This window comes from Etheostoma spectabile, chromosome 3, assembly GCF_008692095.1.
Source record: "Etheostoma spectabile isolate EspeVRDwgs_2016 chromosome 3, UIUC_Espe_1.0, whole genome shotgun sequence".
Taxonomy (NCBI): Eukaryota; Metazoa; Chordata; class Actinopteri; order Perciformes; family Percidae; genus Etheostoma; species Etheostoma spectabile.
The window spans coordinates 4,668,581-4,679,248 of NC_045735.1; the positions used below are offsets into that span (position 1 = coordinate 4,668,581).

At 41.4% G+C, this 10,668-nt stretch overlaps 2 protein-coding genes and 2 long non-coding RNA genes across 4 annotated transcripts in view; all 4 read left to right on the forward strand.

Moving 5' to 3' along the window:
* LOC116686841 (uncharacterized) overlaps window positions 1–284 on the forward strand; it is an 839-nt gene extending 555 nt beyond the window's left edge. Inside the window, exons 2-3 of the long non-coding RNA XR_004331379.1 lie at window positions 1–87; window positions 273–284. The exon at window positions 1–87 is cut by the window's left edge and continues 57 nt beyond it. This is a non-coding gene — a long non-coding RNA (uncharacterized LOC116686841). The remainder of the gene's footprint in view (window positions 88–272) is intronic.
* Window positions 1–10,668, forward strand: part of LOC116680849 (alpha-2-macroglobulin-like protein 1) — a 76,152-nt gene that overhangs the window by 39,756 nt on the left and 25,728 nt on the right. The window lies entirely within an intron of this gene.
* The window catches only part of LOC116686849 (uncharacterized), an 11,510-nt gene continuing 1,929 nt past the window's right edge, over window positions 1,088–10,668 (forward strand). The window contains exon 1 of the long non-coding RNA XR_004331381.1: window positions 1,088–1,132. This is a non-coding gene — a long non-coding RNA (uncharacterized LOC116686849). The remainder of the gene's footprint in view (window positions 1,133–10,668) is intronic.
* The window catches only part of LOC116686807 (pregnancy zone protein), a gene marked incomplete in the record, with an annotated part of 3,551 nt that continues 2,877 nt past the window's right edge, over window positions 9,995–10,668 (forward strand). Inside the window, 4 exon segments of the mRNA XM_032511858.1 lie at window positions 9,995–10,034; window positions 10,229–10,319; window positions 10,402–10,470; window positions 10,564–10,668. Of these exon segments, the coding sequence (XP_032367749.1) occupies window positions 10,257–10,319; window positions 10,402–10,470; window positions 10,564–10,668 (237 nt within the window).

Consider the following 10,668-nt stretch of genomic DNA (forward strand, 5'->3'; position numbering starts at 1 on the left):
TGATGTTACCACTCTCAGTGTTGAGGTTAAACCAGAGGCCGACTGCACCAGCAAAAGACCCAAACTCATTCTGAAACTAACATCCCTGTAAGTAATCAACAAGCAGATCCACGACATAGATGAGTACTGAGTGGTTGGCACAAGCTGGTAGATGCTGTGGTGGATGGACAAGGGAGGAATTTTACAACTTGGTAGCTAAACTTAACTCTAACAAACGGTAAGACCGATCCAAAGACCAGATTGACATAATATTTTTTGTTACTTGCTTACAGATATAGTGGAAAGAGCACCGTACAAACATGGTTATCCTGATATCAAAATGCTCTCTGGATATGTCCCGACCCAGAGTCTTGAACATGGTGAGTGATGACAGTAACTTTAACTGAGTAGTATTGTCAGTTGTTGTCATGATAACCCAGCTGATTAATGTCTCCTCACAGCTCAAAGGTGCCCTGCTGGTGGATCGTGTTGAACAAAGGAGGATCGGTTCTGGTGTACATACGGGAGGTGAGAGGGATTTAAAGTGACAAACATCAATTTATTACTTCTTTTTTTTTTTACATTTATTACTTATCTGTTGTCTATTTTTTTTCTAACAGTTAACGAATAACATAGTATCAACCGCAGCCTAACGCTCATACAGGAGCACCAAGTACAGAACCGAAGCCAGCCGTGGTCAAGATCTAGACTACTACCAGACCAAGAAATCAGTCCTCTCTAAACTCATTCACTGAAGTCACAGAACACATGCTCGTCGGTATCTGTCACCATCTGAACAGTTATCCAGAATAATATTATAGTAGTCTGTTAAAGGTGCTGTAGGTAGGATTGTGAGATCCAGGACTTGATTTCAGGATTAACAAGGAGCTGTGGATCTTTGCAAAATACACCACACGCTGTAGGTGGAGCCAGGGGGGGATTATTCTGTTTAAATTACCTGCCTAATGTGTCCCACTCAAAAAAGGGTCAGTTTCAGCAAATATGAGAGAAAGTTAGTTTTATATTTCTTAGGCCTACCTACTGCATCTTTAAGATAAGCTATTGAAACATGATGTAAGTTTGACTCATTTTCTCCTTTTTTTCCCTCAAGGTGACCAGTCTGATAGAGAATACATCTACCCTTGTGTTGCAGGTAACCCACTGTAATAACATACAAAGCACTATAAATGCAAATGGAATTGTTAAAAGATTGTACTTGCAATTTTCTAACCTAAAACCAAACTAAGCATACGCTAGTGTCGACAGTAAAACCAGCTCACACCAAAGATTTGCAGGAAAGATTTTAGAAGGTTGCAGCAGTCTGATGGGGATGCCTGCAACATTGGCTGGTTTAGAACGTAAGGCATGTTAGTGGTGTTTGAACAGCCAATTAGCTTGTAGCAAAGTGAGTATTTAAGTCAGTCAAACTCACACGTTAACATCAAAACCCACACAGAGAGTACGGTTGGCTGAGGATGGACATACGAGTAAAGCCACCATTCTGAAAGGCCCCTAGCACCAAGCAGGCATTACATCTCCCCTCTTCAGAGAGGAAGGAATACTGAAATTATAGATAAGTGAAGCATTCTATAACCAGGCTAACTAGCACAAACCTGAAATTAAGCCCAATTCACAGTATATTGGCACATTAACACTGGAAAGAGGGTGCAACTTAACTTGTTGCTAATAAAACCTTACAGTAGCTTGACTTAAAGTCAAGCTTTTGCGACCCCCATGCAGTACCTCCGCGGACCCCCTAGGGTCGCGGACCCTGTTGAAGACCCCTGCTCTAAACTTTACAAAAAACACCGGAAGGATGAACTTGGCCAGTCTAGGAGATTTTCCAACAGATGAAGGCAACACCAGGGGGACCACCTTGACTTCCCAGTGTAGGTTCCACTCTGACCTCCTGTCCAGGTGTTAGTGGTGGCGTTGTTTAGACGCTCTGCTGTCATATAGAACATCTGGGATGATTTGGAGACCTTAAGAGGAGATGGAGTCCAACAGATGCTTTATCCTGTGGGAGTCGTAGGACTTTGGGACAAGCAACTGTTGAGAATGAGTGTGAGAGGTGAGGTGATGATGTGCGGTTGTGAGCTTGCCGCAGTTCTCACAAAAGCTTTTGAACTCTACTTTTGTGGGCCATTGTCCATTCTCCGTACTGTGGGAATGCCATGTCTGCAAAACTGCAATTTCAGTGTTTCACTTCTACTTCTATTTCAATGCACTTTGAGTAGTGCTAACAAGCACTAAATAATAAATTTACCTATGCTAAAATACAATAACTAAGGAAACCAAGTGACGAGTCCATAGAGAGCCGAAGTCACGCCCTTCGGTGGACCTCATGGGACCTTAATTTGGTAGAGAAATATGAACTGGAGTGACACGGAGAGGAAATTTTTCGGCATGAATTTTTATTTCATTAGTTCTTTTGCAGCTTGAAGAGGTGTGGTCATCCTCGGTCGTCCAGAGATACATATTATGGACTTAACACCATGTCTGTTTATATTTTCTTGTTGATCTTCTCCACAACCCCTTACAGCTGTGTAACTACAGTGTCTGAAGTGAAATACATGCATAATGGACAGTTAAATAATGTCATGTAATGTCCCGTCTGAAATTATTCTTTTGTGTAATTTTTTCCACTGTTTAATCCTTCTGCCTGTATTTATCCTGTGTTTTATCCAAAGAACAGAAGTCGTGCGGCTCAGCTTAGGTGGAAATGCAAAAGTGTTCTTTAGATAACATCTAAACTCTCTCAGACTCTTAGAGAATCTAAAATCCCATCTCCCAAAGCAGTTGGAAATCAAGTTTAGCAAATATATGGTTTATAATATATGTAGACACCCTCACTCACATTCAGGTGAGCAGGTGAGACAGATGACCTTGTGCTGGAGGAAGGATTATTTATAAATGAAGAAGACTTAGTCCATACACTAATACAGAAACATACATACAGTTCAAGTATTTTGAAGACTGTGCAGTGTTATCCTCAATTGCAACTTGAAGACGTGTTCCCAATCAAATTTAAAAAAACCATTAATTTAAGGATTGTGTATTCAATGTCTGCTTGTGAATATTGTGTTAACCTGCATGTATTCATCTTTTTATGACCACCTTAGGCGGGAATGGTGGGCCTGGAGTGTCCCATGTCCCATGCCACACCCTATTTTCTACTTTTCAAATAAAGCTTGCGTCTGGAATAAAATAGGCTCACGTCGACCATCATGAACTTTAAATATTGGTGTTTTTTAACTAATACACTCATACAAAAAGATTAAAATACTTAAAAAAAGGTCTCCAAGATAAATGCAGACTATCATACTGATGATAATACTTAAAAAATATGTCTTTAAAATAAATGCAGATTATAGGCAAACGGGAAAAATCCTTCTATGGCCGCAACCTGGAGCCTCCCGTCTCACGCCCTTTAGCCATGCTAATAAGCAATTGTATTTGCAGCATTGTCCCAGTGAAGTGTGAAAACAATAGAATATAAAAAAAAAAAGTAATCTTGGAAATAGTGTGACATGATTATTTTTGTTTTTGTTTGCTTGTGTGGCAGATCCTTTCCCTCGTCAGGAAATCCTGCCGTAGTTGGCGAAATGGCTGCGTCGCTGATGCAGGTTTCATCAAATGTACATTAACATCAGGGACACAACAATAACATCCAGAAATCCGCAAACTATATGTATGGCTAAAATTGTTACTTTACAGTTTGACTGAAATTAGACTAAGCTATGCAGATGACCAGAAGTTGTCACAAACCATCCCCTTGAGGAGGTTTCCCTGTCTGTATGGTTTGTTTTTGTGTTACATTCCTGAACATATCCTGTTCGGTTGCCGACATCAAGTGCAAGTCGGAAATTCCAGGATCATCTGAACCTGCTCTCACCTGTTCCTCATCAGATTTCACATCTGGTCCTGATCATCATCACATCCTTGAATCCGCTCCCTGCTGGATCGTTATCCATACTTGTTTCCAGTCAGCCTAAATTGTTTGCCAATCATCTCTGTAGCTTTGTTCTTATCCGTTGGCTTAACTGGTTCTTGTTCCTCTGTCTGCAGTACTTGCACCCTGTAATTCTTTTAACACCCTGCCTGGCAACCAGAAAATGTCCACATCATTCCTCAGACCCCTGTCCACAGTACTCACCTCCCAACACGTTTGTCACCACCATCAGCTTTCCATCACCAGGGCTTCCTGTCTACAGTCTGGCGTTACTATTCAGTTATTTTTGTCATCATAAAATACTCACCTTTTTCATCACCTCCTTGGCCTGGTTTGGGTTCAGAACCTGCGTTTTTGTTGACCTCAACGGAGAAGGTAATAGGCGGTGGAAGGAGCACTTTGAGATCTCCTTGATCCAGCTGACACGTCCTTTGTGGTAGAGGCAGAGCTGGATGATGATGGGGGATTGTTCTTCAATTTCTTGTGGAGTCGCTGAGGTAGTCCAACAACTCCAAAGTGGCAAAGCCACAGGATTGATGAGATCCGCCCAGAAATGCTGAAGCTCTGGGTGTGGAGGGGCTGTCTTGGTTGACACGCCTCTTACATTGCATGGAAGTCTGGGACAGTGCCTAAAGAGTGCAGACCAGGTGGCATTCCCCTCTTCAAAAAGAGGGACCGAAGGTTGTGCCAATTACAGGGATATCACACTTCTCTGTTTTAATATTTATGGACAGGATATGAGGCGTGTAGTCGGGGCAGGGAAGGGTTTTCATTCAGTGGGCTCAGATCTCATCGCTGCTTTTTGCAGAGATGTAGTCCTGATGGCATCACTGGTCTGTGACCTTCGCAACTCACTGGATCGTTCGCAGCTGAGTGGGAAGCAGGTGGGATGAGGATCAGCTCCTCTAAATCTGAGGCCATGGTTCTCAGCAGGAAACCGATGGAGTGCTTTCTTCAGGTAGGGAGTGAGTCCTTACCCCAGTGAAGAAATTTAAAAACCTTGGATCTTGTTTGCAAGTGAGGGGATCATGAAGTGTGAGACTGGTCGGAGAATCGGAGCGCGGGTGCGGCACAGTTTTGACGAAAGGGAGCTGATCCAGAAGGCAAAGCTCTCGATCTACGGTCAGTTTTCATTCCTACCCTCACCTATGGTCATGAAGGCTGGGTCATGACCAAAAGAACGAGATCCAGGGTACAAGCGGCCGAAAGGGTTTCCTCAGAGGGGGGGCTGGTGTCTCCCTTAGAGAGACGGTGAGAAGTCAGCCATCTCGAGAGGACCTCAGAGTAGAGCCGCTGCTCCTTCACGTCGAAAGGAGCCAGTTGAGGTGGTTCGGGCATCTGGTAAGATGCCTCCTGGGCGCCTCCCTAGGGAGGTGTTCCAGGCACGTCCAGCTGGAAGGAGGCCTCGGGAAGACCCAGGACTAGATGGAGAGATGTTTTTGTCCAACCTGGCCTTGGAACGCCTCAGGATCCCCCAGTCAGAGCTGGTTGATGTGGCTCGGAAAGGAAGGAAGTTTAAGGTCCCTGCTGGAGCTGCTGCCCCGAAACCAATACCGGATAAGCGGATGAAGATGGAGGGTTGGATGGATGGATGGCTCCCTCACAACTGGAACATGGACCGGTCAAACTACGCAACCTACGGGGCAGGGATCATTTATTGGCCAACCACTACACACCTGGCATTCTATTGGTTTTGGAATTTTGCAGGGGTGACACAGATGACGGTTTTCCTTTATTTTCCAACCTCCATAAACAGTCTTACTCTGCTACATTAATGCACTTTTGTGTCTAAGTTACGATTCAACTTTGGTGTATGCTGGGAGCTGGGAGCTAGTTAACATGCTAAAAATGCTAAGGTGTAACAAAAATATATTCACTCACCGAAATATCTGGAGCGTAGAGTTTGATGGGGTTAATCGCTGACAAACACAACTGAACATGCAGGAAGCACATCATGTGTTTGATATCTTCTAAAACATTCTCTGAAAAGCATAACCATAGACTGTATACTGGTATATTGATTATATTACGGTCTATGGCACCAACACGGACGGCGGAGCAAGTGTATCTATAAGGCGCTGACACACCAACACGATAATGGCCATCGGACAGTCTGGCGAGGTGTGGTGCTATGATTTATAAAGCACTTTATAGAAACCATGGTATCCAAGTGCTTAACAAATGAGGTAAATCTATCATAACAATAGAAAGAGTGAACATAGAAAACAAAAAAATCATAAAAGGTTACAAAGAAACAAAAGAATGAAATGTCACTCCACTGCTACGTAATAAAAGCCAGACTCACAGATATGTTTTGAGTTTGGACCTAAAAAAGAGCTACATCTGAAACAGATCTTCAGATAATAATATTAAAGCCTCTGTTTGGCCTTACAAAACAACACGGCAAGAACTCAAACAGAAGGCAGAGGAACTAAACGACCTTGAAGTGGAAAAGGCAAACTATTCGAATATCACTGTTCACAAAAAAAACAAAAAAAAAACATCATGTCACCTCAGCACAGTAGAAACCATTTTCAGCAGACAAAATGTTTAAAAAAAACAACGCAAAACTTAACTGTAGAGGTCATGACATCACTCAGCTGCTCACCTTTGTGTCAAAAAAACTTTCATGGAATACACAGCAATAGCCCCCGCCCATGAAAAGTTTGGATTGACCTCTTTGGAAGGAGATGTGGACGCCACACTCAGGAGCTGACGGATCACCTAAACTCAGTTGACAACACGCGGATAACATAAAGTTCACGCATGAAGAGGAGAATGACCGAACCATTGCTTTCTCGACATGAAATTCAACTCATAGAAAATGGAAGTGTAAAAATAAAATATACAGAAAACCAACACCACAGACCAATCTAATGTTGTCATCAACACCCTGCAACACATAAACTTCAGTGGTCCAAACACTATATGACGGGACGTTTTCAAACAGATAAAAAGGACAGAGAGGAGGAAGATGAGCAATTAAATGCAGTCACACACTGCCAATACCCGTAGGTTGGGCCATAAACAAGGGAAAAGGGAGGTCAAACCACAAAAGAAGACAGAATAGAAGAGGAAAGCCAAGGCAGGTCACACTACCATACACAGAGGGATCCCACGAGCGCACACAAGGGTGATGAGCAAAACCACATTAACACATAGGTGGGGGGGGGGGGGGGGGGGGGCTTGAACGGCAGGGAGCACAGCGGCAATCCATCACACAGGTAATGACACAACTAAATCTATCACATCCACAGGAGGCTAGACGGCAGAGTAAAATAACGCTGAGTCAGCAGTTAAACTGTCAGGTGTGACAAAAAAAACCTAAGCTGTCATATAAGAATAAAGAACAGTTACATCATAAAAGCTTTATCTCTCCCTATTGTACAATGACAAATTTAAGTAGCTACAAAACAAAGGCGTATTAGTTCTGCTGATGTAAAGAGGACGTAACGGTCTGAGTATGTTGTTATTTCATTTTGTTTATTATTTTATTTAGAAATCAATTAAAATATTCAGTCATGAGTAAACATAAATTATACATCATAAATACAAAATGACACAATATGAAGTAAAATTTAGAAAGAGAAAATAAACAAAAAATAAAAACAAAAATAATAGTGCTAAAGAAGTGACAGACTTGCAAACGTATTGAAGATATTGACAGTAGGAGTTTTTAATTAAATAATTTTGAGTAGATCAGTTATTAATATAATTTTCTTATGTTACTAATTTAAGAGACTCAAGTACACGTCGGTTTCAATTTCAATGGGATTGTATGTGTGTTTTAGATACCATATACTTTTTCAAATGTAATACAAAAAGACAACTACAAAAAAAGATGGCTTAACGATTTATTCTGTTTACAAAAGCTACAAGATATCAACAGGCATGGATTTTTAGATAAACAGATTTGTAGGATTATGCACATATTTAAAGGTAGGCTTTCCCTAACTTTGTTTGTGTAACATATCTAAAAGAAAAGCCAGTTAATATCAGTAGTCTGAATGAGAATTCCCAAAATATTTCCCACAAGGTTATTTTCTATAAATTTAGAAAGCATTTTATAATGTGCTCATAGTAGTAGACATTTGCTGCGGTCTGGAGTGAAGTTAGCTGTTCGCTGAATTGACGTGTAGGCCTAAGCCCCGCCCATTTCTAGCATTTAAGTTATGTGTTGATTGCTCCTGGGTGGACCCAGTGGAAATGAATTGCCATGACCAGGGATATATACCGATGAAGACTGCTGGCTTGGTTAGAATTTCCAAAAGGAGCGTTAACCTGGTCAGACAACTCAGCTAGCACAGCTGTGGTAGGTGGTCTAAAGAGGTAAGACTATGCTAAAACATGGCGAGTGTCTTTCAGTTAATTAAAGCAGTGGTTTATGGTATTTTTGTTATTGTACAATTTTTGCGGCGCGGGGGGGTTATCGAAAACTCTTCCCAAGTTAGCCTGACCAGTGTTGGGCCTTTTAGTTAGCCCTTAAATGCGTGATACATGAGCTAACGGACGCAGAAGTTGGCTTCCGATCGTCGGTCAAGGGGAATCTTAAAGTCGCCGTTAGCTCCAATTCACAGCGTCCGATTCTGCAGAGTACTATGCCGACTTAAAAATAAAAAATAAAATGTAGACTACATTAAATCCAAACCACCACCACCTAGACTGGTCAATCTAGACTAAGTGATTCTTTAGGATTGAATGGTTCCTTAAACTCAAAAAGATGTAGGGCGCGTTCTGTTTTCAACTTTAACACATGTTGACTCATTATCTATCATTCACGTCATGGTCGTCCCGGGATTCAGATGTGGACATGGAGAACTGTGTGTCTTCTTGACTGGATGTGCGTGGGCCAAGCGGTGTCAGGAGTAAGTTACCTCTTTACTTAAAAATAGTAATAGCCTGTGGTTAAATGAGTTGATCAGGGTATGGATTTATGCTGCATATCTTTGGGTTGGGGTTGTCTCCATGTCAGATCCAGTGAGATGTCTACTGTATGTGTGTCTGTGTCTGTAGGCAGTACATGTAGCCATTCCTGCAGTTCTGAATCTGGAGACTGAGACCAAATTCTGTGCGAGTCTCCTGCAGCCCAACGAGACTCTGGAAATGAGAGTCACTCTGATGTCCAAGAGAGGAATACAACCTTGAAGGAGACGTCGCTAGAGAATTTCACCTGCATTAATTTAAGGTCAGTAGCTTCCCTGATTTGATCTGGACCGATCATCAAATGTTTTAATTTGAGTGGAAACATTGATAGGATTTCATAACTATACCGAAGGAAACGCGCAATATTGTGAATGCTGCTGTAATGTGTATTTTAAATTCAATTATAACTGATAAAGTAAAAATTAATTCATATTTAATGGGATGTAGACTCTCTTGGTCTATAAAATATATTTCTGGCCACGGTCCTTTAGTGCAGAATGAAGTGGTGCAGAACTTGGATGGTGGTGGAGAGGCGACACATTCTACTCTAGAGAAGTCAGAAAGTTCAAATCAAAGTCTATAAACAATGACATTCATCAACAGATAACCAATCTACCTCCACGGACAAACAGGTACATGGAGCTGATGGAGTTTTACTTGATTTATGTTGGTTCTGTGCTTTGTTGACTCTGTGTAGTAGGGGTACCTGACTTTGCATGCAGCCGTGTAGAACATGTATTCCCACAATCATCTTATGCATTCCCAAGATTTCAAATGAAGCAACATAATGTTGGACATCTGTTGGACTATTAGCTCTCACATAATGATGAATTAATGTGCCCAAATTAACAGTAATGTAAAGGCCATAAAGGTTAAAATCACAGAAGCAGAGAACCATTCTGGATATGTTGATGTTCCATGTAAAGAATGTATCTTATCTCAAATTACCGCCTTCTTATAAGCGGTCTCCTGAAACAAAGGCTGTGAACAGATTCTTAATGTCAATATGAATTCAGCACACTCAGCTGAAATGAATATTGTGAATTTTCCACCGGATATTTCCATTTATATAATTCATAGGCGGACACAAGGAATGCAAATTATTTTACTTCGGTTAAAAAGATACAATCGCTGACCTTTTAGGATGTTTAAAACACTTCATTCTGAAACTAACATCCCTGTAAGTAATCAACAAGCAGATCCACGACATAGATGAGTACTGAAGTGTTTGGCATCAAGCTGGTAGATGCTGTTGGTGGATGGACAAGGGAGGAATATTTACAACTTGGTAGCTAAAACTTAACTCTAACAAACGGTAAAGACCAGATCCAAAGACCAGATTGACATAATATTTTTATGTTACTTGCATTACAGATATAGTGGAAAGGAGCCCAGTACAAACATGGTTATCCTGGATATCAAAATGCTCTCTGGATATGTCCCAGACCCAGAGTCTTTGAACATGGTGAGTGATGACAGTAACTTTAACTGAGTAGTATTTGTCAGTTGTTGTCATGATAACCCAGCTGATTAATGTCTCCTCACAGCTCAAAGGTGCCCTGCTGGTGGATCGTGTTGAACAAAAGGAGGATCGTGTTCTGGTGTACATACGGGAGGTGAGAGGGATTTAAAGTGACAAACATCAATTTATTACTTCTTTTTTTTTTTACATTTATTACTTATCATGTTGTCTATTTTTTTTCTAACAGTTAACGAATAACATAGTTATCAACCGCAGCCTAACGCTCATACAGGAGCACCAAGTACAGAACCTGAAGCCAGCCGTGGTCAAGATCTACGACTACTACCAGCCA